The 26,374-nt window shown below is 45.8% G+C and overlaps 1 protein-coding gene across 2 annotated transcripts in view; it reads left to right on the forward strand.

Annotated features, from left to right (window-relative positions):
- The window catches only part of PRKCB (protein kinase C beta), a 317,275-nt gene that overhangs the window by 229,025 nt on the left and 61,876 nt on the right, over nt 1-26,374 (forward strand). For both annotated transcript variants that reach the window (XM_032396231.1, XM_032396232.1), the window contains exon 9: nt 3,525-3,671. In XM_032396231.1, the coding sequence (XP_032252122.1) occupies nt 3,525-3,671 (147 nt within the window). The remainder of the gene's footprint in view (nt 1-3,524; nt 3,672-26,374) is intronic.

Raw genomic sequence — 26,374 nt, forward strand, 5'->3', positions numbered from 1 at the left:
ATGGAAATGTTTCCTCTCTTGATTGGGGTTTGGGTTCATGGGTGTATACATTTGTCCAAATTCATAGAACTATATGCTTAAGATTTATACATTTCAGTGTATCCAGTGTAATTTTTATTTTTATTTATTTTTAAAGATTTACTTATTTATTTGAAAAAGAGAGTGCACACTTGAGCAGGGGGAGGGGCAGAGGGAGAGGGAGAATCCCAAGCAGACTCCGCACTGAGCACGGAGCCCGACATGGGGCTCGCTCTCATGACCCTGAGATCATGATCTGAGCCAAAATCAAGAGTCAGACTCTTAACTGACTGAGCCACCCAGGCACCCCTCCACTGTAATTTGTGAAACATTAATTACAAAAAGAAGAAAACTGGTGGACGCTTTGTCAGCAGCACAAATGGGATGACAACAATGAACACGCACGTTCTGAGGGAGAAATAGACCTTGCAGTGTATGCCACTGTGGGGAGGGGGGAGCCTCAGCATGCCCAAAGTCAGGCGCTTCCCACTCTCTTGCCCACACCTCCAAATCTGCCCTTCCTCTGCTCCTCCTCTGAGTGGGAAGTGCCACCATCCTGTCCTCCCAGGTGCTCAACGCAGAAGCCAAGGACTTGTCTTTCATCCCTTATCCCCCTCTCCCAGGCTGCACCCAGCTCTGATGAGTCTACCTCCAAATCCATCCACTTTGTTCCATCTGCATCACAGATACCCCCGAGGTCGGGCCCCACCATCTTGCACCTTGATGACTGTGGTCATTTCTTTCTGGTGGTTCTCATACTCACCTTCTTTGAATGGGTCTCTTCGCTGGATCCAGGGTAATCTTCTAAATGGAATATGATCATGCCATGGCCTCCTTAAAGCCTTTTTTTTTTAAAAGATTTATTTATTTGGGGGGGCAGACAGAGAGGGAGAGAGAATCTCAAGCAGACCCCTCTCTGAGCTCAGAGCCCAACCCAGGTCTCCATCTCACGAGCCTGAGATCATGATCTGAGCAGAAACCAAGAGTCGGAGCTTAACGACTTTGCCACCCAGAGACCCCACCCTAAAGCCTTTCACGCTCAGAATCAGCTCTGACCTCTTAAGGCCGTTTACCTGGTCCTTGTCGCCTTTAGGCTGCATCCCGTGCCACATCTACCTTGCACTCTGTGCTCCAGCCAGACTAAACAGTGTTTGCTTCTTCAAGTGTGTCCGGCTTTCTGCTCCATTAATGCTGTTTCTGCTGCTGACATCAAGTTGTTTACCTGGAGAACTCCAGAATATCCTTGACACAGGGTGGGGGACCCAGTCCCTGCTGTGGGGTAGATTCTTTGAACATCCAAGGTTGTTTTTCTCCCTGATCGATCCCCGGCATCTAGAGCATCACCTGGCCTGTAGCAGGGACTCCATGAGTTATTTTTTGAATGAATGACTCTTTCCCAATATTCAAAACCCTGAAAAAATGTTTGTTGCCTCCTTGTCTTTAAAAGACAACTGAATAGGGGCAGCTGGGTGGCTCAGTCGGTGGAGTGTCTGACTCTTGATTTTGGCTCAGGTCATGATCTTGGGGTCCTGAAATCGAGCCCCGTGTTGGGTTCCGTGCTTAGCGTGGAGGCTGCTTCTCCCTCTCCCTCTGCTCCTCCCCCTACCTCTCTCTCTCTCTGGAATAAATAAATAAAATCCTTTAAAAAAAAAAAAGACAACTGAATAATAAGACAACTATAATAGCTGCCATTCATTGAGCACCTACTATGTGCTAGGAATGGTGCTAAGAACTCCGAGATACATTCTCTCATGTCCTGATCTCCATTTGCTTGAACAGGTTTAGAAAGGTTCATTCACCAAAGACAAGTAAGTGCCTACTCTGCTGGGTACCGCTCTAGACACCAGGGAAAGGAGAATAAGAGACAAAATCCTTGACCTCATGGAGCTTATGTTCTAGTGTGAGGACAAAGACGAGGAATTAAGAAATAAGTTAATACTGGGTTTGTAGGATTGTGATAAGAGATATGGAGAAAAATAAGTAAGGGGAATGAGGATTGCTGAGAGCTTCGGCATATTGGTGTTGGGAAAGGCTGTCTTTTTTTTCCCAAGATTTTATTGATTTGAGAAAGAGTAGGGAGAGGGACAAGCTCAATGCAGAGCCCGATGCGGGGCACGATCCCACGACCCTGAGATCATGACCTGAGCTGAAAGCAATCTGACGCTTAACCGAATGAGCCACCCAGGCGCCCCAGGAAAGGCCGTCTTACCCGAAGTGAGGAAGCTCTGGGAAAGAACTCCAGGCACAGGGGACAGCAAGTGCAAAGGCCCAGGGGCAAGGGCGTGTTTGGTGCTTTCAGAGAACAGCAATGAGGCCAGGGCAATGCAAGGAGAAGAGATCCAAAATCAGAGAAGGTACAGAGGGGCCGGGACATCTCTGGTCTTTGGCCTTTTCTCTGAGAGAGATGCTGAAGTTCAGGATGTCTGGGTGGAGGAGTGTCCTGAGCTGATGACTCCCTCAGGATAACATCACTTATCCACACCAGCGTCAGGATTCTAGCCCTAGAGGCGACTCCAGGAAAAAAGTCCTTCCTGGTGGCTGCAGGTCTCACTGCTGACCTCCTCTTCTTTCCTCATTGCAGGGAATCTGCTACCATTCTGAGTCGCTGTTCTGCTGCTCACAGCAGCGAGACCCTCTCCCACTGCACTGAGGACCGACATGGGCCTCACCCATCCACTTATCCACACGGCAGGAAGCCGTGTTCGTTGTTGGGGAAGTTGTGGAGATAGAGTCTGCACCTTCACAGAGCTTCCAGTGTGTTGGGAGAACAAGGGAACAGTTACCATCCAATATAAATGGGAAGTGAGACAGATGAAGGAAACAAATAGGGACACTTAATCCAGACAGACAATCAAGGAAGGCTCCCCTGGGGAAGTGAAAATGTGAAGCAAGGGGAACTCGGTTGGCAAGGAGGAGACAATAGCCATCCCCAAAGCAGCAAGAGCAGGTGCAAAGGCCCTGAGGTGGGACGTGAAAGGAGAATGAATCTGAATTACAGGGAAAGGTCCAAGAAGTGAGGAGGTTGGAGAACCTGGTCATACTGGGCCATGTAGACCAGTGAAAGCACCAAGGGCTTTAGCCCAAACCTAAGGAGTCACAACTGAAGCATTTTAAGCAGGTGGTGACTTGGTTGGGTATGAAGAAGTGGAAGCTCACTCTGGTTGCATGCAAAGCCGAGTGAGGCGGGAACCAAGGTGGGCTGTCTAGGTGCAACATGACAGGTGGTGGTAAAGATAGAAGGCAGGTGAATTCTAGAGACAGCGAGGAGGAAGAAAAGACTCTTCCCCATGGTGGCTGAGGCATGACGGGTAAAAGAGAAATGGGGGTATCAAGGGTGGCTCCCAGGTTTCGGGCTTGCAGAGCAGATGTTGGCCATGCTTTTCATTGAGATGCGGGCCAGGGGAGGGGGCGAGCTGCAGGAACCACAGCTCATGGCAGGTTCCTGTGGCTTCTTCCAAGGGCATCCTTAAACCCTAATGATGTTTTCTGTGTGCTTCCTCTGCCAGAGGGCCAAGATCAGTCAGGGGACCAAGGCTCCAGAAGAAAAGACGACCAACACCATATCCAAACTTGACAACAACGGGAACAGAGACCGAATGAAACTGACCGATTTTAACTTCCTGATGGTGCTCGGGAAAGGAAGCTTTGGCAAGGTACGGTATGGCGTGGGGGCTGCACCCACTCCAGAACGACAGGTAACAAGGCAGGCACATTTGCTGTTCATATGGGGCTTACATTCCAGCGAGGGAGAGAATAAAAAGGAAACAGACACTACACTACAGTTTGTAATGAAAACTGTGAAGAAAATGAATAGTGTACTGTGGGCCACGGACAAATCAAGAAGAGATCCACTTAGACCATCAGAGGAGGTGAACCCTGAACTAGCTATCCATGCCAAGAGCTAGGAATGAATGTTGCCAGCAGAGAGAATAGCAAGTGCAGAGGTCCTAAGGTAGAGAAGAGCTTGGTACCTTCTAGGGACCATCAGAGGGTGTTGGGGCCAAAATGTCATGAGCATGGCGAAGTTGTAGGATGTGAGATTGTAGAGATGGGCAGGGGCCTGATCCTGCAAAGCCTTGTGAGCTGTGATGAAAAGTTTGGATTTTATCCGCTGTGCAGTGGGGAGCCATTGAAAGTTTTTGAGCTGAGAAGTGACATGATCCGATGTGCCTTTTGGAAAAGATCACTTTTGCAGCCAAGAATGGAAACCATTCCTTTCAGAGAGCAACGGATTTGAAGGATGACCTGGGGACTCGTAGAGTGGTTCTGGATGCTTTTATAGGTACTAGGAGACACTGTTTTACTGAAGTCGAGATTGTGTTATAAGTATTCCTGAGTTGTTTAGTGTTGTTTTGAGTCTTTTAATCCCTTGGTGTGCCATAAATATGTCTCATATAAATCTCATACCATGAACTCAAGTGTGCAAAAAATATAAATTTCTTCTCCATCTCTGTAGCCCAAGCCCCCAGTCTGGGACTTTTCCTGGAGTTGTTCTTACCTGGCTCCTCCCCTAGTCATGTGAAACCCATTCACAAATCCTAACAGATCCTTCGCCAAAGCAGGCCACCCATTTACTGACTTCCTTCTATCATCACAAATGCAGCCCTAATCTACACCCCGCATACCCCCTGGACTCCTGCAGAATTTCCTAACTGGCTTCCCTGCTTTCACTCTTGTTACCTGTAATCAATACACTTCCATTTAGCAGCGCGAGTCATTTTGTCAAAGTTCCATTAGGTCAAGGCACTCCCCTGATTAAAACTCCCCGATAACTTCCCATCACATCAAATAAATTTCATACTACATTCTTGGCTTACATTGCTCTTTACAATCTGATCCGGTTCTCTGCCCGGTGACTTCTTTTTCTTGCCCCTGTCACCCACAGTGTTCTGGCCAGGGTGGTCCTTGGGTTTTTGAAACATACAAATCTCCTTTCTCTCTTAGAGCTTATGTGATGCTATTTCCTTTATTCTTTGCATGGCTGGCTCTTTCCTATAATTCCCATCACAACCTAGACAACACCTCTTCTGAGAAGTCTTCCCTAACCACTTCCTCAGCCATGCATTCATTCCCCATTATATTCTGCTCTCTCTTAGCAGCCATCACCAGATGGTATACGTTTTGTTTTTTGGTTTGTCTCTCTTCTAAGAACTGAGCGCTACAAGAGGGGGACCTTCTCTGTCCTATTCACCAAGGTACTTCCGGTGCCTATGGATTGCATCCATTCAGGGCCTGGACAGAATGCACGATTTTCTCTGTCTGTGGGTCACAGGGTCATCTGCTGAGAAAGAATAAGGGATCTGAATGGTGGCCCCGAGTTTGCAGAGCTTGGGCACGAAATGGGAATGACAGCAGGAATACACAGCAAGATTACTGAGAAGATCTCTAAAGTCGGTGATAGAAGTGGTCCATGCCTCTGTGTGATTTTTCCCAGCACCTCTGAGCAGCTGGGTGTGGACATGGGGAAGTGGGTGGCAGATTTGAGCTGAGGGGGAGATTAGCAAGACAGTGAGCCAGAAGGTTAATAGGGAGTCAAGGATTCTGGGAAGAGAGTTGCCCACTGCAGATCCAACAGAACCTTTTAGTGGGTGATCAGTAAGAGTGTATTGGATAAATGAATAGAAATGACATCTAGACCAGGCTGGAAAGGAAGTCAGAGAAGGAAGAGGGTCATAACCTCAGGTGGGAAAGAAGGAGTCTAGAAGCCGAGGGATTAAGAAAACAAATGGGCGAGGTCAAGAGATTTAAAGTGCTAGGAAGACCAGGGGCATTTAGATTCCAAAGATGGGTGGGTTGCCGTGATGATAAGGATGGACGTGGCCTAAAGGAAGAAGGGGTTCTAATTATATGGGGAGTTTGTAGAAATTAAATTATATTTTTAATAAGTGACGTATTCACGTGGTTTGTAATTAAAATTATATTGGAAGGATAAACATTGAGACCTGCTCCCACCCAAATCCACACCTTTCTGTGCCTGGTCACCGCAGCTGCGCTCCAGAGGCAACCATTCTGTTCATTTAATTTGCATATTTCTGGTTCCCATGTGCTAATTTAACACATATAAATACGCATTTTTACTCTTGTCCTTGTTACCTCAAGGGTTCGCATCCTCTACACAGAGTTCTGCACCTTTCCGGTCACTTAACAACATAGGTTGGAGAGTTTTTGATTGAGGAATGGAAGTGCCAGAAGGATCCTATGGAAAGGATCAGGATTGGGAGGGGAGTGGAGAAGTGGGAGAATGGGTCATCAGGGAACAGTGAGGAAATGAGAGCAAATAGATCATATGTTTCCATGGAAACCGTTACAATAATTGAGATTTCTATTCCAGGCTGGGGATGTGGCCTCAAACAAATCACAGATGAGAACAACAGTATGTCATGAGAGCCAGACAGAATCACAAAAAACCTCGATAATCCTTTAAAACAGAGTGTAATCCTTTGCAACTCCAGTGTTGCCCACTGTGGTTTTAAATTAATGTGGTTTTTGTATTTGAATGCCTGCTTTGAACATCCTGCAGTCTTGCTAGGTATAGAGATCGATCCGCTTGAACAGCACACCACAGCACGGTAGTGGCTGTCCTCCTTGCAAAGAGGGGAGAGATTGGTCTTTGGGGTGATGCCTTCACCCCTCTCCTCCCTCAGGTCCGCTGGATCAGATCTGGCCTCCAAAAATGTGCTCTTAAGCACCGTCATCGTTTGTGGGGCGACTAGGGAGTGACACGTGCCTTTTGCTAAGACCTGTGGGAATAAAACACAGCGAAGTATGCGTGAAGGCCGTTGAGTTCCAAACAAGTAAGCCCCATTTCAAAAACTCTGAAACGAAGGACAATTTGGAGAGTTTACTTTCCTGAACAGGTAGGAGTGTTTACCCGGAAGTGTTATCTTGCCAGAGCAGGGGCTCTTGGCATGTCTGGCTTACTTACAGATCAATGCCTTCTAGAACTTTTGTAATGGAGCATTCAAATGTATTGCTCATTTATTATTTAATGTTTGTTTTTCTAGTTTTATCCGTTGTGCTCTATTCATTCATTCTTACTGAGGTCTAACTGCCATATAACATTAATTCCAGATATACAACGTAATAATTCAATATTTGTATATATTGTGAAATGATCACCACAGTTGATTCTGATTAACACCGGTCCCCATCCAGAGTTAAATTTTTTTTCTTACAATGAGTTTTACTCTCTATTTTTAATGATCCCTTGAATCTTTGTCTTCAGCTTTACCAACCATTACACTTTTCAAGAATTCAAACTCTTTGGTTTTCAAGGGATTACTGGAGATAGAATTATGCTCCAAATATATAAATTGTGCAACTACGTACTGCCCCAATTGATTGCATGAGTGCACCTTATAAGGTAAACACAGAAGTACCTGATAAAGTATGTACAGAGCACAAATACAACTCTCTACATCATAAACCTGAATCTTCTAATCCAAAAATCCTGCCACAGTAAACATTTAATTAAGGCTAGTATTGCCTGCCTTCTGAGACTTCACATGTGCTTGTGATTTATATGACCCAAATCATTTTGAAAAGTTAAGCCGAGAAGTTTGAATGGAGACTCTTATTCTTTTATATTCCTGACTCTTGCCTATGGAAGGTCCTGTGCTAATGGAGCGGGGAGCAAGAGAAGGGCAGGTGTATGCTGTGGTGGACATAGATCTAACATAAAGAAGTTCAAATCCAACAGCACAGAAGTCTATGTAAAAGATGTGTCATGGAAGATGATTGGTAATAGAGAAAAAATGAAAATCATTCAAATGTTCATCAATAATATGAAAGTTAAATATCTAATGGTATATCCATGATACATTCAAAAGAATGAGGTCTGTCTTTTCTCTGTCTGTCTGCCTGTCTATCATCATGGAAAGATATTCATGACACAATATCAATTAAAACAGAAGCAAATCATAGAGCATTATGATTAATAATATAAAATATAATGTACATAGAATAATTCTTTTCATGTAATACACTCATGGTCCCTACTCTCATTGAACTTTTCTCCCAATATTTTATTGTGAAAAAAAGCACTTTGAATATAGAAAAGTTGAAAGAATTATACAGTAACATCCATAATACCCACTACCTAGATCCTACAATTAGCATCTGACTGGTTCTGCTTTATCACACATCTATCCATCTGTCTGTCTCTGTCAACCCATTTTCTTTAAAGACATTATTTATTTATTTGAGAAAGAGAGAGTGAGCACGAGCAGGGGGCAAGCAGAGTGAGAGGGACAAGCAGACTCTCCACTGAGTGGGGGGCCCGACACGGGGCTCAACCCAAGAACCCTGAGATCATGGCCTGAGCTGAAGTCAGACCCTTAACTGACTGAGCCACCCGGGTACCCCACTGTCAACCCATTTTTAATACATTTCAAAGCAAGTGGCAGACACTGCTATACTTTATCCCCAAATGCTGTATGTATGCAATATCATTTAACCAGAATTCAGTATTTGATTTTGGTCATTTTTAAGGTAAAATTTACACACAACAAAATGTACAAAGCAGTGTATCATTCTGTGAGTTTTTTTAAAATGCGTACTTTAAAATGCAGTGGGGATCTAAACATTAGTCAGGACATCACACTAATAGATGTAACGTGCAACTGTGGTGTTTGATGTGCACTGTGAGAGCCTGCGGGGGTGGGCTTTGGCCCTAGTTGGAAGTCAGTGAAGGCTTCTGTGAGAAAGTGGCTCTTGGGCTATATCTGAAGGATGAGTTAAGTTAGCTTCACAAAGTGGAGGCGGGGGAGTCGATGAAAATCTCAGAAGGTCTCCTCTTCCTGACCCCACCCTCAAGCCAGCTTGGTTGATCTGTGTGGTGGGCAGGGCACCTGAGCTCCTTTAATAGTTAAGGTAGATTCACCTGCCGTAACAAGTAGACCCCCAAAAGTACACTGGCTCTGACATAATGGAAGCTTAATTTTCATTCATGTCATAGTCTGAGATGGTTGTTCCTGACCTCACCCCACTCTCTCCATATGGTGGCTAAGGGACCCAGGTTCCTTCCATCTTATATGACTCCATTAATCTCTACTGCCTTGTTTTTGTCTACATTCAGAGGGCGGAGGGGGAGAAGTATGGAGGAGGTGCAAGCTGCTTCTTGAAAGTCTTGCTTTGGAAGTGGCACCCATCACTTCTGCCTACACTCTATTAGAATTTAGTCACATGGCCATGCCTCAGTGCAAGGGAGGCTGGGACAACAATTTTGGTGGAAAAGCTAGTAGCATCAACCACACTCCCTACTTTTCAGCTCTAGATGGAATTTTTCTTGGGGACACAAAAGACCTTCTGAATTGAGCCCTCAGGACTCCCAGGTGATCATGATCCACAAACAAAAAACTTCAAACTCCTCTTTCTTGGTGACATTTCCTTGTGTTCAAATCATGGAACATGCCAGGTGTTAGTGCTGCTTTTCCTGAAGCATAGCATAAGCCAGGAATAAATCAAGTAGGAAGAAGTCGGCAGCTTATGAAATTAAAAGGAATAAGTGGAAAGTCCTTAGAAACTGGGCGCCCAGGTATAGCTGTTAAGTCTTCAAAAAGTCCCATCGAGGTCTGTTGCTCTGTATGCATCTAAGAAGGTTTAAAGTAACAACCTGAGAGGTGAGACACCATTCAGCTTCCTCTCTGAGTGCTTGACTTTCCTGGAATAATGCCCAGGAGGTTGGTGACATTGGTGCCTGAGCGTCACTATGGAGGCTACTTGAGGGTTAGGAAGCCGCCCCTTCCAGTAAGGTACCCCTAGAGACTTGGAACGTTTGTGTCACTGTCCAAGGTGCTGATGTCAATCCCTTTGGCTCAAAATTCAGCCTGTACGACAGCATTGAATATAGCCTTGGCCAAGTTTCCCAAATACTTGTTCATTCATGCACATGTTTATTTTTTTTTGTCATGTATATACCTCCTTACTATCTTAAATATTTTTCTTTAAATAGACTTAACTTCCTTTTCTTCTCTTAGCATTGCCTTAAAAAAAGAATATATATAAAATCACAGGCTTGATCTACCACTTGTATATTTATTTTAATACATTTTAGGAGAATTTATTAAAAGAAGATTGCTTTTGTCCTTGTACTGCTGATGGTACAAGTACCCCGTTTTGTGAAAAACTGTCTTAAAGATCTTATGTTCACACAAGAATTTGGCACTTCAATTACTATTGTTATTTTTTAAGAACATGAGGTCTTTTGCTTCTTTTTTCTGTGCATATCTGGAAGGTACAGAAAGTGTCTGATCTTCCCTGTCCTCCACGTCCTTTCCTTTAGATGAGAAGCATGCTCAACATTTCCTCTATCCTTAGAAATCTTTCCTGTGATCTTGACCCTCCCTTCTCCATTCTTTCCTCACTGAATATATCCAGAGACTGAAACTACCCTTTTGAGATTTGCTGTCTCCACTTCCTCCCCACCCATGCCATATCCTTTTGCACTATGACTTCTACCCTCAGCAGATTCTGAAACACAGGTCTCTCAGTTTTTATCAGTGATCTCCTGGCTTCTTCCTCTCTGGATCTGAGCGCAAGGCATGGTCGCTACTTATGACAGCAGAGGGCAGACATGAGGGAAAGGAACTGGGACTGAGACTGGAACCCATGCCCCATCCCCAGGAGAAGTCCTCACTTTTATAAGCTGCTCGCCGACAGGCATAATTAAGGATTCGTTCAGTTGGATAAGTATTTATTGAGCAGCTACGATGTGCCAGGCACTCTTCTAGGTGCACAGGAAATGGCTGTGAACAAAACACAAAAGTATCAGCCTTCATGGGACATCTGTTCTATGGTGGTGATGATGGTGATGATACCATCTAACACTTGAGTCTCTACTATACGCCAGGCTCTGTTGTAAGAGCTTCTATGTGTTGGCTCACACTTCCGCTATAGTGTGGCTGCTGTTATTCCCATTTAGAGAGGGAATGAGAGACAGGACATTAAAGTAACTTGCTAAAGTCACACAGATGGTCAGTGGCATTTGACAGACCGGGTTTGGTTTAGATACATGTGCTCTTGATTGCTTGATACTTAACACCTGCATTCCTGGTCCCAACAGTGGTTACCTCGACATGTCATGGACATATTCTAGGAGGTTAACAGTGTTCCCTCTTATTTTCTCATTTTCCCCCTCTCTTCTTTTTCCCTCTGAGTGTAAACAGAGTTTGTGTGCCTCGGTTGTACTCTGAGCCTCTGCCATTAGACAAAGTGCATGCCCATAGTGATGTAAGGCTCCAGATTGCCTGCTCTTCCCCATCACTCTGCCTGTCAATCACCTATCCATGTGCAGATGCTCATGGGACCTGTGAGCTATCACAGGGATTCCTGAGAAGGCTCATGACAATGGACTCCCCCTTCCAGCCCTGCCCTTCTCCCCTCTCTGTGGATCTCGGCTGGTGGGATCCTCCAAGCCAGGGGAGGCATCTCTAGTGTGTGCAGTAACTCCTCAGCTGGTTCCTTTTCAGCCCTTGACCTCCATTTCTCCTAACCTGCACCTACTCTTCATCCCCTCCTCCCTCTCCAGTTCCACACACCCCATCCCCATTGTCTCCAACTTTGATGGAGCTCATAGGAATTGCCTGGGACCAGGCTATGGATTTACATGCATTACATCATATGAATTCTCACCTCAACCCTGCACGGTAGTTACTGACATTAACCCTATTATACGTACATGGACGTTGTAAATCACAAAGGTTGAATAGCCTTCCCAAGACCACACAGCAGGAAGGAGGCAGGACCAGGACTTGAAAGTAGCTTTTGTGATTCCTGTTGTATCTTTCCATCTTGGACAGCATTTGTCTCTGCTTTAGGGTCCACTCATCTCCACCCAACTGCTAGTCTGGTCTTTTTTGAAACAGCAATTTCAAAACTGCTACAGAGCTGTTTAATGGCATTTGTGGGTCCCTCCTTCTGCTGTGGAAAAAAAGTTAAAAATGGTATCTTATGTGACTGCATTGGGATAAGGGCAAATATATTAATATAATACGTTAAAGCATTTTCTTCAACCTAAAAGCCCATTTTTTTCTTGTGGTTTTAAAAGAAATTAAAACACTTTCATGAGCCCCTAAAAAGAGTGTGTCCCCCCCAGGACTGTGATTCGTGTGCCTGCTAAAGTGGGTGCCGGTTGGCAACACGAGCACCCCAGCCGTGCATCTCAGCAACCTCCAGCCTTCTCTTGCTGAAAGCCACCAGCGTGCTTAACTAGCATGAGCTTCGGGTTTGTGCACAAGAGAGCAATCCAGAGCTCCAAGCCCCAGACTACAGCGTCTTCTGCTGGAACCAAGCACAGCCCTGAGTTAAGACAGGAAGAAATTGCTTGAGGAAATTAAAAAACAGTTTCGTTCAAACCCGTAACAAAGGCCTTTCCTAAGTCATTTGGAGCTCCTGATGTGGGAGTCTTTCCTAATTTTAATCTCATTAGGGATATGGAGCCACACACACATATGCGTACATACATTAGACGTGGTTATATAATCCTACAGACAAAAGCACTTTCCTTTCCTTGAACCTGCTTTGCTATCTTCTTGCACCATATGGTGAGTTCCTTTATCATATGGTTCACAGACAGCTCAAAGTCTTTGCTACCTGTTCCCTTAATCCTCTTCCAGGGAACCTTTTGACATTTGCTGTCTGATCTTGGATTCCTGCCTTCTCTTTGGTTCTCTCGCAATGATGGCACCTCCCTCCTAGCCCCCAGTCTTTCATATGCAATTCTGATTGCAGCCTATTTTTGCCAACTCATCTTGCCGATCCTGGCGAGGTCCTTCCACCTTCCTGATGTTTCTATGTCTCTCCTCAATGCAATGACTTGCTGTTCTTCCACAGCCCCTACCTTCACTCCTCAGAAGAAAGTCCATTACCGAACAAGATGTTACAAGGGTCATTTTCCCTGACAAAATTACTGATGTTGAGAAAAAGGAAATATCTGGAATTCAAGTTTTCTAAGCCTCTGCCCTGCTGCGAGCAGCTTGTCAAGCCAGAGTGAGCAAAGGGGGTCTTTATTAGGAAGACGTGGTGTGTTTCCATGCATCTCATTGACACCCAAAGGCAGGAAGTGCAGCCGGAACAAGGAAGCTTCCAGGAAACCAACAACCATGGCCTCCATCTTGGGAGTCCCCAGGCTGCCATCCCTGCTTCTTGCTACCATCTCTCTCAATTCTCAATGTCTAGTTCCCAAATGTAGACTCTGCTGGAATTTTAAGAGAAGCTGATGGGCCAGTGTGGCTCAGGGATCCCTATGATCCAGTGAAAGCTATGGCCACAAGGAGTGAGGTCGCTTTTCCAGCCATCCATCAGGAAGCACAATAGGAACAGACCCTCTGAAAGAAGAGGTGCAATGGGCAGTTTCTCTAAGAGAAGAAAGGAAATTGCTAACCTGTCTGGTGCACAGACCACAGTGGGAGTTTCTTTTAAGTCTGCGCTTTCTTGAACACGTTGCCTGACGCTTTGGGAAAAATAAGGCAAAGTTAAATCGAGTCCTGCTACCAAAGGTCAGCTAGAGCCTATTAACATGGAAACTCTGTCTCGGGCAATAATTCATGGCCACTGGTCCAATTACTGGGCTGTCACGGTTCCTGCCACCCTCCGCATATCCATCTAGACCGCATCTTTATGCGCTCCGCTCGTTCAGAAATGCACAGTTCTGTTAAGATGAATCCCTGGTTTCTAAAAGCATAACCCATAATTTTTTCTACCACAAACATCATAGCAGAAACCTGTAGGTTGTCATTACCCAACACCCATGGTAAAAATTGTGGGTGCACAAAGATGGGTAGTTAATAGGATTAAACATAGTTTGTCTCATTCCCTGCCCCGCCTCCCCCCGCTCCTGCCCAATTCCACATTATGTCCTGACCTCATCGAAAACCACTGCAGAGATTGATGATACAGTTTGAGCATGGAGAACTTGTCTAAATGTTTGGTATGCTTTGCTCATGGAAACTTCACAACCATCTTCCAAGTGGGTACTGTTGTTAGCTCCATTTTACAGATGAGGAAGTAGAGGCCAAGAGAGACAAGAGACTTGCAGATTCATGCAGCAGTGGATGCAGACTCACACCCAGGGAGTCTGGCTCCTGAGTGCATAACCACTAAGCCACACACAGCCTACCTGCACTCAAAGTGCTCCATTTCTGCCTCGGAGAAACCCGGTTCTCTGTTAACCTGTTTTAACACCACCAGCAAAGGGAGGCTTGTGCAGCCAGGGCAGATCAGATTATAGAGAAACAGGCTTCCCCTGTGCAACCTGATTGTTCAAATCAATGATGGACCCTTAAGGGTTTCACTGCATTTTCTTTCAGTAAAAGGCATCAATTATTGGTTTGTTTTCCCCAGGAACCATCCAAAAAACAACAACAACAAAAAAAACAGTCAAATTAAATCTGCTTGTATTTTAACCATCTAGCCTTGTCAAATACAACATATGATTCAAAGACAATTGATGAAGCATCCATGTCACGAGTATTGATTTTGTCTCAAAAGAACACTACAATAACTAGAGTTGATGCCTATCAATTATCATTACCGAGTCTATGATATCAGTAATTAGAAGTGAGACAGCCCAGGGTTTGGAAATTTTTGCATTTCTTATTACAACCCAATTAAACAAACAAAAAAAATTTTAATTAAATCCAACTAAACATCTTCATTGAAAACAATGAAGGAGCTAGGCATTTCAGGTTTCAGTCTTATTCCCCACTCCACCCTCCCCGTCCCCAGTAGTGGCTGTGAGTCATTTCTTCCTCGGTGTAGTGACATTTGCTTAACAATAGCATGCCCTGAGCTGACTAGGCTAAAAGGATCTCCATTCGAAACTTCCTTTCACACTTCCTGCGGCTCTCCCTGCTAGTGGGCCATAGTTCAACTTGATTAAATCTGAGGTGTCATTCGGCTTCATTTTAAAAGGCTTAAATCTTAGCACCTGTTAACCTGACCTCTGATCTGAAATTTCAGCTAATCTCCCCCATTATCAACGTCCTCCCCACTAGAGCGGTGCATTCGTTACAATTGATGAGCTTGGGCTGACACATCATTATCACCCGAAGCCCACAGTTTACATTAGGATTCACCCTTGGTGTTGTACATTCTGTGGGTTTGGACAAATGTATAATGACATGTATCCACCATTATAGTATCATACAGAATAGTTTCCCTGCCCTAAAAATCCTCTGCGTTCCGCCTATTCATCCCTCCCGCCCCCCTACCCCCTAGCAACCACTGATCTTTTTACTGTCTCCATGGTTTTGCCTTTTCCAGAATGTCATATAGTTGGAATCATACATATGTAACCATATAAAGAGATTTTATTTTAAATACGGAAAGCCTTACATAATAAATCATGAAATAACCAAGTTGTAGCATCTGAGTTGATCTGCACGCTGAGTATCCCGGCTCTTATTTTTTGTCCAGCCAGCTTCGAGATGGTACCCACCAAGTCCTACCCTGATCCACACTATTAACTCCCAATTAACATCTTTTCCCCACTGTATCACTTTTCAATTTTTCCTGAAGTACTTCTTCAATTAGCAAGTCTCCCCAGTTGCCAGAAATCATTTCTAGACTGTTAACTTCCAGTTTGCTGCTGGAGACAAAGGCATTTGATTTCCCCCAAATCACATGACTTCATATTCGATTAATGTGACCACCATTAAAAATAAAACCTAAACACACATATGTGCGGACATAACACGCTTAGGAAATTTGATCCGAAGTTTGAACAATAAGAATACGCTTTGGATGGTCAAAATCGGGGCCTTCAAGAGAACCTAGAGCATGTTAGGACATCTTCGCATCTGGTGGAAGTTGAAATGTTGGGAAAGCCCCAAAAGGCTCCCGGTTCATCAGCCATGGCGAACACAGTGCCTTCAGTTCTTTCTGAGAAGCTCTTCACATGCCTTATGCCATCGAGTCATCGTTATGGCCCCATGGACTGATGGATGCTTTGTCTACATTTTACCCCCACATCCAACATGCAAGAGTTCAGGTTAGAATGGATCTGCCCCCTATTCCAGGCCTCTGGTTACCCAGGGTTGAGTGGCTTGAGCCAACTCTTTATCCCTGGCCCCGTCCGAGGGAGGGCTTTAGCAAATCTGCACGCCAGAATGGGCGAGTCTGTGAGGGCCTATGAACCAGGCATACCGCCCCTCCCCCATGTGGAATTGTAGAAGATGAAAGATGGTCTACTGATTCCACAGGGAGGCCCTGTCCACACTGAGCACGCAGCTCACTGAGGGAGGGTCCTCTTAGCCTCTGGCAGAGGGCTTGTGCTAGCCCCACCTCTAAGCACAGACGGTAGGACTTTGCTTTCATCCCTGACTTGGCATCACATCTCCTGGGAAATCGATTTTGCAGAAATTTTGGTCTATTGCTTTGGCTCACTTTCTGCCTTTCTGTTTGTCTCTTCTGGAGAAGGTGAGCAAGAGCCACCGTAGCCACAGAGGGCCTTGGAACATCCCCTTTATGCTCCCCGAGTCTGCTGATGCTTTTGCAGCATGGCTTGCTCTGGGCTGGGCACCAAGTTTTCCCTGCGTTCCGTCCCTGGCTTTCCCAACAGCCCTGTGAGGGAGGGGCTGTCATTTTGCCCCTTTAATGGGTGAAGGAACTGAGACTCAGAGAGATTGAGTAATTTGCCCACGATCACACAGCAAGCACATGACAGAGTCAGGCTTTGAATTCATGATTACAGAGCCGAGCCTGTACCACTGTGATTTTACCATTCTAATGAGATGCAGACTTCCAGCTCGTCAGACTCTGTTGGTATCACAATCTCATGCTTCCCTCAAAGAGCTTGTCAGGATACCTGTCATGTTGTCAAGATGAGGATGCTGAAGCTCCCCTTCATTTTGTATCTCGGCTGCACCCAAATTTCTCTCAAAATCCTACTGCTGAGTGGGTGAACACCCCTGGAAGAGCAAGCGGACCATGTTTGCCCAGGGCTCCAGCCCCTGATTCCACCAGCATCCTGATGGCCTGCCAAGTCACCATCGCGACCTCCCTAGGGCAGACCAAACCTGGCACAAGAAGGCCCCCAATATTTAGAAGATTCTGATTTAATGGGTCTGGAGTATGGCCCAGGCATCAGCTTCTAAAAGCTCCACAGGGAATTCTAATGTGTGTCCTGGAGAAACCAAAGCTTGGTGCAAGCACACGAGGTAAACCCCAGCCAAGGATGGGGAGGAGGGGTACCGTATCTGCCTTAAAACTTAGAGCTGAGCTGATTGAAAGTACCCTCTGCTGGCCTCTGGGGGGCTGGGTGCAACTCACAGGAGACAGTCCATACATCAGGGAGAACCCTCAAAAAGATGGAACCCTAAAATAAAGGAGGAGGCACACCTTACAGCAGACCAGCCCCCAACGCCTGCCCCCAGCCTGGTGCACAAGCCCGCTCCCTCGTGGGGTGGGCGTAGTGGGGGAGGAGTCCAGGGGTCTGCAGTGGGCGCACAGTGCCCACACCGGGCTTTAACTTGCTTCTGTCTCCTTGTCCCATGCCGGCCTTAGCTCAAGCACCTTCCCCATCCTCTTCTCCCAGATTGGAGTTTGGGGACCCTGTGGGCCCCAAGTTTCTCTCTCTCTTTCTCTTTTCAATGTACCATTTGAGCTCAAGTTAGAATCTTTTCCTAATCCCAGCGTGTTAGCTGAGCATACAGTTTCTGATAATGCTAGATGCTTGGTCTCTCCTCCTCCTCCTCCTCCTTTCTTGCCCCTGTGGTAGGGATGTTGTTAGGAACATCATCTACTATAGGACTACATGTTCAAGATCCATGCGAGATATTTCTTTTAGATCCAAGTTCTAGGGAAAGCTTATTTTTCTCTTCAAAAAATGATTTTTCCTTAAAGGAAATAATGAGCTTTTGTTATGTTTCATGTGTCTCTGGTTGCTTTGGCCTCCAGGAAGCTGAGGGAGGGAAGGAGGAAGAGAGAGAAGAAGAGAGAAAATACACACACACGCACTATATGGTGTATAATCATTTTTAACCACCTTTATTGAAGTATAATTTACATACGATAAAATCCAGATGTTTATGTTATATAATCTTGAATGCTACCTCAAGTTCTTTGTGAAATATGGGTTGGAAATAGCCATATACAAATTAAACAGTTCTGAGACCTAAGTCACTGGAGATCTCTAGTGACCCAGATCTAGGGCTTTTTTTTTTTTAAGCTACTTTCCCCACATGCAGATTTTTTTCATTCATTTATCCAACAAATATTCCTTAAGTGCCTACTGGGTGCTAGATGTTGGGGATACACCAGTGAACAAGTCAAACAAAAGACCTGCTCTCCTAGAACTTACATCTAGGGAGGGAGGAAGATAAAGAGAGATTGCTATCGTGTCAGGTGTGGTGAGTGCTATGAAGGAAAACCAAGTAGACGAAAGGGATGGGGAGTGACAAAGAGGGCTGTAACTTTCGAGAAGGTGATCAGGGAGGACTTCTGCAAGGAGATGAGGGAGCAAACTTGGGCATATCTGGGGGAAGATAGTGCAGTGGGAAGAGAGGAAGATCCTAGGAAGGTGGAGTGAACAGGGACCCACTTCAGTTTTAAAGCTTTGTTGGGGTATGTGGAGCAGAGTGCACGTGTTCGTGGGGAAGAGTAGGGGCAAGGCAAGGAATAATTAAGAGACAATTTCAGGAGACCAGGCTCAGGATTGTGGTGGCTTAGATCAGGAAGGAGGTTGGATAGGGCATACATTTTGAATAAAGAGCTGACAGAACTTGTTCATGTATTGAACGAGGGACGTAACCGAGAGGAGTTAAGGGAGACTCAATTTGGCTTTGGACTTTTGGCAGATGTCTATTGAAGCTGGGGAAATGGGGAGCTGGGTCTTTGGTCCCTAACTATGCCTACCTTCTCACATTGGTAAGCACAGGGACCCACAGTCCTCACAGGGCAAATCTCCTTAGCCATTTGAGAACTGGACATTGGTGCTGGTGGACAAGGATCACAAGCAGCCACCCCCCCCCCCCAGTCATTCTCTGAAAAGGTGAAATTGATGATGACCACTGTAGCGGATAGAATTGTCTTCCCCCAAAATATATGTTCAAATCCTAATTAGAATCCCTATGAATGTGACCGTATTTGGACAGAGGGTCTTTGCAGGTGTAATCAAATTCAGTTACGGTAGACCCTAATCCAATGACCAGTGTCCTTAAAAGAAGAGCCAATCTGGACACAGACACAGGGGCATGGGAAGGAATGCCAAGTGAAAACAGGCAGAGATTGGGGTGACACATTGGTAAGCCAAAGATTATTAGCAACTGCTAGAAGCTAGGAGAGAGGCATGGAGCAGATTCTCTATGACAACCTAGATGGAAGCCTCTAGAAGGAAGCATCCCTGCCAACACCTTGATGTTGGACTTCTGGCCTCCAGAACTGTGAGAGAATAAAATCCCATGGTGCTAAGCCTCTCAGTTTCTGGTTCTTTGTTATGGCAGCCCCAAGAAACTAGGACAACCTCCAGGTATTAAGCACTCATCCTTTGCCCAACACGGTGCTGAGTGAAGGTGTGCATGTTGCTCACTTTATCCTACCAAGATCCTCCACTACCACCGAAAGTGAAGAATCGTTGTTGTTCCTATTGTCAACAGAGAAGGAAGAGTTACGTGAATTTCCCAAGGTCGTGCAGCTAGTGTGTGGTGGCACTGGGACAGCTCCCAGGTCCTCTGACTCTAAACCCCATGTCCTAACCATTCTGCAACACCGTCCCGGGCCAGAGGCCAAGACTCCGGGCCCGTTCTGCTATTTGGATTCACTAGTTAAGTTCAGCACAGCAAACTTTGCAGCCAGGAGTCCCTGGGCTACTTTCCCACATTTTCTCTGCTGCCACCGGAGTGTTGTTATTTATCACATCTCTCCCAGAAGATTCTTGGGTAACAGATGTGGCTTGGAGTTTGATAAGAGCGTCTCTTCAACACATCCTTTCAATCTGTTCAGAATCCTCACCCTGGAAATGGAGGGACAGCTGAACAAACAGCCCACGCCCTCTATGTTGGTATTAACCGAAGTGGAAACTCCAGAAACTTCATGAGACAATTGATGAAAAGCAAAAGCTCGCTGGCACTTAAAGAGACATTTTAGAACGTGGCCAGCCCCATGTCCATGGCAATGGCTGTCTCACTCTCTGCCATTTTCCTCTCCCGTGCCAGTGTGTCAGGGCCTAGGGAGAGGAAGATCTCCCCCAAGCCGCTTCATGCTTGGAAGCCTATCCTGTGTGTGGGCACATGCCTAGCACTGTGCCTGGCACAAAGTCTCCGAAAGAGCTTGTGGATAGATGAGCTGGAGTCACGGCTACAGCGCCAACTCAGACCACCCTCTCACCAAGTCAATGAATGGTTTGTTAGTGGCTGTATAAGAAATGGAAAAAGGAAATGACCCTTCTGTCTGTGGCCACATATTAGCCTGTAAGGTCCCAAGCCTCTCAGCAGGTGGTGTGGGTAGGAAAGCGAGGAACACGGCTGGGATCTGGAGCCAAATTTGAAACACTCTGGCAATAATAATCTAATAAATAATTTAAATAAATAATTCAAATCATCTCCCATAGCCGGGGCCCCTGGGGGGCTCAGTCAGTTAAGGGTCTGACTCCTGATTTTGGCTCAGGTCATGATTGCAGGGTTGTGAGATCGAGCCCTGCATTGGGCTCCGTGCTGAGCGTGAAGCCTGCTTAAGATTCTCTCTCTCGTTCTCTCTCTCTCTCTCAAAATAAATAAATAAAATTACCATAGCAGAGCACTGGATACTTAAGGTCCAGAGAATCAGACAGAATACGGCTAAGAGCATGGGTTTTGGAGATGGGTGACATTGGAAGCTTCACTTCCTGGTAGAGTGACTTTGGACAAGTCACCGCGCTTCTTTGTCTGCCAATCGGGGATAGAAGTTCCCACTACACATTCGGGTGGGGATTAAGTGAGATCCCGTGCAGCGTAAGCAAGAAGTGGGAGTGGTTATCATGACCAGCCACAAACGACCCACCCCCTTCCCAGGCTGACCCTCCCTCCAGCATCACCTTCGTTCGTCCCTGCCTCTGAACCCTGCGCCATGGCCTCTGAACACCACCTCTCACCTGTCCAGTCTCCCGGCTTGGTGCCGGTGCTGCCCTCTTTGCTGGAGCCCTCCAGTTCTGCTAGAGATGATTGTTTGCTGCGTCTCAGGTGGGAATTGGAATCCAGAATCTGAGCTTGAGTGCTCACTTCCTACAGTAATTCCAGGCCAAGGTTTGTGGATGCAGATAGTTTCATCCTAAGGAAGCACAGTTCTCTTCCCTCTGCCTGGAATATGCCTAGCTAGTTCTGCTGATCTTTCAGGTCTGCGCTTAGCTCTCACTCCCCCAGAACATCTTTTGCTGACCCACAAGTTCAGGTTAGGTCCTCCACTCAAACACTCACGGAGCACCCTGCACTTCTCTTGCTGGAGTGGAATCATAACTGAATTCGGTAATTACTTGTGCAGGAGGGCGAGCTTCATTTGCTTGTCACTCCGTATGCCCAGTGCCCATCTCAGGTCCTGGCACATCCTAGACACTTAATGTTTCCTGAATGAATGGATGAATTGGCCCGCCTTCCAAGTCCTGGATAAGACTGGGAAAGATGACATTTGGAAGGCAGAATGAATTCCATCTCTGTGGCTTCTCTTAATTGAAGCCTTTAAAAAAATTTTTTTTGATTGAAAAGAGTGTGCACAACCAAACCCGAGGATTAAACAAGGCAAGGTAACAGGGGCCTCAGTGGCAATGCTGGGTTATGTTCATGCACATATGAACTTAGATGAATCTGTTCAGTCATCTATTGCTGCGTGAGAAATCATCCCAAAACTCAGAAGTTGACAACAACACCAACCACATATTCTCTCTTGTGGTTTCTGTGGGCAGGGGATTGGGAATTGGGAATGCTCGCTGGTGGATTGTGGTTTGGGGTCTCTCCTGCAGGGGCTGGAGCTGGGACAGCTGAGGCTGGAGCACCAGGGGCTGGTTGGCATGTAGTCCCAGGACTTCTCCACGTGGTCTCATTCCTTGGCCTCACCAGCATGGTGGAGCCAGGGCTCCAAAGGCAGGTGTCCCAAGAGAAACTGAGAAGCTACGACCTCAGAAGTCACAGGGGACCACTTCCACTATATTCTGTTCATGGAGGCAGTCACAGAGACCTACCCAGTTTCAAGGGGAGAGGGCGTAGACTCTGCCTCTTGACTGAGGAGTATCAAATCTTTGTAAGCACCACAGAATATCACTTCCTTCATGACATGAGGAAAGAAGCTCTCAAAAAGGCCTCCAAGAGGGGCCAGAGAGGTTCCAACTGAAAAGGAGAGCTTGATGAGAATATCATGGAACAAAGAGAAGTTTCCTTCTTACTCCCATTAATGACTGCTGAGAAGGTGTTGGGAAAATCAAGACAGGATTCTGTTTGACCTATGGATACCTCCTAAACACCGTATTCAATGAATCGATTTTGATAGTACCTCAGTGTTCCACAGATCAACAAATTTGGTGATTAGAGTCACAGGGAGGAGAGACGCTTGTTAAAATGCAGACTACCAGGCCACAGCGGGAAGCTTCTAGTGCTTGGGGTCAGTTATTATAAACAAGTACCCCTCAGGGGTCTGAGGGGAGCACCGTCCTTTATAGAGAATGGAACTTGCCTTGTTTTCCGTTGCATACTGACCTGCTGCTATTTGGCTACCTGACAGTTTAGTTTTTATTAAGAATTTGAGCCACCCAAACAGTAATTTTGTCTTACAGGATCCCTAAGTAACAGAAATCTGCTCCAACTAATATCAGTAAAAATGGTCACTTTATTGGAGGGAGATGGGAGGTTTTTTTCAGTGGGAAACAGCCAAGCCTCATGAGAAACTGGAACCAAGCCCTGGAAAGCAAGGCCTCTGCTCATTACCCCCAACATCAGTTTCTTCTTTGCCTGCATGTGGTAGAAAATCACCACTCTAGGCAGATCTGTGTTTCTCTCGTCAGGGGCGCAGTGCTGACTTGGCCCAGTATCCTGTTGCAAATTCTTTGGAGAGAGAATCTGATTGGCTCAGCTTAGGTCAGGAGCTACCTCTGATCCAACCAGCTGTGGCCAGGTGGGTCCACTGCCCAATCAGAAGGTTCTTCTAATATATTGCAAATTCTTTGGAGAGAGAATCTGATTGGCTCAGCTTAGGTCAGTAGCTATCTCTGATCCAATCAGCTGTGGCCAGGTGGGCCCACTGCCCAATCAGAAGGTTCTTCTAATAAAGAGTTGGAAGAATTGAAAGGCATGCTAGGATTCACTTCCAAATCAAACTGCTGCCACTGTGATTATGTAGAAACTTTTATTTTTCCTGATCTTTCTTGAAACACATGTTCTAGCAAACAACTGGTGCCCGGCCCATTGCCACTCATTCATTCACTCATTCCTATTGAGGTAGAGATGGCATGCAATATTCTATTAGTTTCAGGTGTATAACGTAGTGATTTGACAATTGTATACATTATGCTCTGCTCACCACAATGTTATCATCCATCACCATACAATGTTATTCTCTATGTTGCACTTTTCATCCCTGTGACTTAATTATTTTGTGGTTGGAAGCTTGTATCTCTTAATTCTCTTCATCTATTTTGTCTATCCCCATACCCCCACCCCTCTGGCAACCACCAGTTTGTTCTCTTTATTTATGGGTCTATTTCTGCTTTGTTTGTTTTGGTTTTTAGATTCCTTGTATAAATGCAATCATATGGTATTTGTCTTTCTTTGTCTGACATATTTCACTTAGCACAATACCCTCTAGGTCCATCCATGTTGTCACCCATGGCAAGATCTCCTCCTTTTTCAATGGCTGAGTGATATTCCACTGTGTACACACACACACACACACACACACACACACACACACACACATTTTCTTTATCCATTCATCCATTCATCTGTCAGTGGACATTTAGCCATCACCTAGTTTTATTAAAAAAAAAAATTTTTTTTTTTTTGAGAGAGAGAGAGCAAGTGAGTGGGGAGAGGAAAGGGAGAAAGTATCTTAAACAGGCTCCACGCTCAGTGCAGAGCCCGACGCGGGGCTCGATCTCACGACCTGGAGATCATGACCTGAGCCGAAATCCAGAGGCGGACACTCAACCGACTGAACCACCCAGGCGCCCCTACAAAAAAAATTGTATTGGAACACAGCCATACCCATTCATGTGTATATTGTCAAGGGCTGCTTTCCCGCTACAATGGCAGGGTTGAGTAGCTGATTGACAGAGATTGCCCTGCAAAGCCTACAATATTTACTATGTGGCCCTTCATGGGAAAAGCTTGCTGACCCCTGCTCTAGAATCCGATTCAGTTCTATGTCTAAATTATTACGCAGTGTTCCATGTGTGTCATTTCTACTCTCCTCCAGCCAATACAGAGGAATTTCCTGACCTTGGCTCATTTTCGTACTACTCCCACCATGTCAGAGGTGCTATCTGGTATTGGTTTATTCTTCTTTCTACCCATGTTGCTTAGGACAGGGCAAGGCACCAGAGTCTTTACACATCCCCGCTGATGGACTTAAAAAACGATTTCTACAAATGCCACAGTATTTCCTAAGGTGTGAAGCACATAGCATTGATGATTTGCAAGACGATTTTAGTTTCGTGCTTGAGACTGTTTGTAGGTGGTACATAGATGTGATATTAAATAAAAGTAAATCACATCATGATAAGGTTATGCTCTCTTTATGTTTTCTTTCAATCTTTCTAATTACTTGAACAAGAAAATCTTGTTTGATGACAATATGTATGCTGTTAATGGTTCTCTAACATTTGCTAACACCATTTTTTCCTTTAACAAGGAGAACACGCAGGGGCTGGCTTGGAACCTTCAGCAGCTAGCAATAGCTAGCTAGAATTTCCTAGCACTGCTTTGCTTTTATTTATTTTTATGCTGATCTTCCATTTATGGCTAGTGATACTGGCTTGCCATTAATAGTGGTGATCCAAAGTTTCCTTTTTCAGATAAATTTAGTTCAGTAAAAAATGTGACTAGATGTTTAAAATACTAAGCGAATAGCAGTTTAGGTGATAGGAAAAGATGTTTAAAAAAGGCACATGAATGACTGATTGAAGTTTGGGAAGCTTGTGTTAAAGTGACTGACATAGGTGCAAAACAGTCCTGGTGCCCAGGGCAGGGAGCGACCCATTTGGTCTGAGTGTAACACTGAGGATTAGAGAAGAAGGTAGCAATGGAGCTGAATCTCTGATTTTCTGGGCAGTGAAAGAGTGTAGAAGGACACTGCAGATGGTGGGGATAGAAGATTCAAAGGAAAAGCAAGAAGAGGATGGAGTCATGGGATTGTGAGGCTTGTGGGAGTCCCTGAAGGATTGTCTGCACTTGAGTAGCATGGACAAAGCCGCATTTTTAGAGCACTTGTTAGCTTGAGCAGGTTAATGTCTCTGAACCTCAGTTTGTTTATCTGTAAAGTGGGGATAATTGAAACAGCTGTAGGATGTCCACCCTGTCCCTGGTGCCTGGGGAATTCCCAGCCATCTGTCTTGCTTCTCCTCTAAGCAAGAGGCTAAGATGTCCCATCATGACTGCATCGACATTTGGGGTGTCGGAGACCCCTCTGTTCTGTCTTGGGCAGTCCGGAAGGGGATGTTTACAAGTATTTAGGATTGTTAGTTAGATGATGCCTTGACCGGTGGTGATGGGTCAGTGGGGCTGTCCACACTCGAAGCCGGCTCAGCACTGAGCCCCTCCTACTGCACTCGGAGGGTCTCCTCAGCTGAAGGCTCTTCTTCCCGCCTTCAGCCCCTCTACCCATGTGTCTTCTGGCCAAGTCACGTCCCTGCCTCCTCCCTGCACTTGCGCCATCCCCAGCCTTCTCTGGAATCTGGGAGCAGAACACCCCCATCTCCACCTGACTCTTTACATCTTAGAATACTAGCCTCGTGGAGTCGTCTGTTTCTACCTTGTTGAGGGCTGGGAGAGGGAAAACGGCCTTTGGGGGCTAGCGAGAGAACTGGGAGGAGATGGGAAACACACTGAGGACACACAGCCTGGCACGTTGAGCCCCACCCTGCCCCGTGGGCTGGCAGATCTGCATGGGGACTGAGTAAACGCCCAGCAGGTAGGACTCGCTCAGTTTGGCAACCCTTATTTCTATGGTGGGGCCAGAGGGGAGAAGTTGAGAACTGTCCTATGGTAGAGGAAGAGGAAGTGTGTGCCAGGAACTTTCTTGCTAAATGCTCTAAATTCCTGGATCTGCATTACCCGTGGCCGCTCTGGCTATGGTGAGAAAGGAGATGGTGAAAGCAGGAGATGGGGCCTCTGTGTGAGCCAGTGGGCTCAGCCTGGAAGCTTCCATGCAGTCAGACTCTTACCCCTAGGAGAGCCTTCTAGGT

The sequence above is a fragment of the Phoca vitulina genome, unplaced genomic scaffold (genome assembly GCF_004348235.1).
Source record: "Phoca vitulina isolate PV1807 unplaced genomic scaffold, GSC_HSeal_1.0 scaffold90, whole genome shotgun sequence".
Taxonomy (NCBI): Eukaryota; Metazoa; Chordata; class Mammalia; order Carnivora; family Phocidae; genus Phoca; species Phoca vitulina.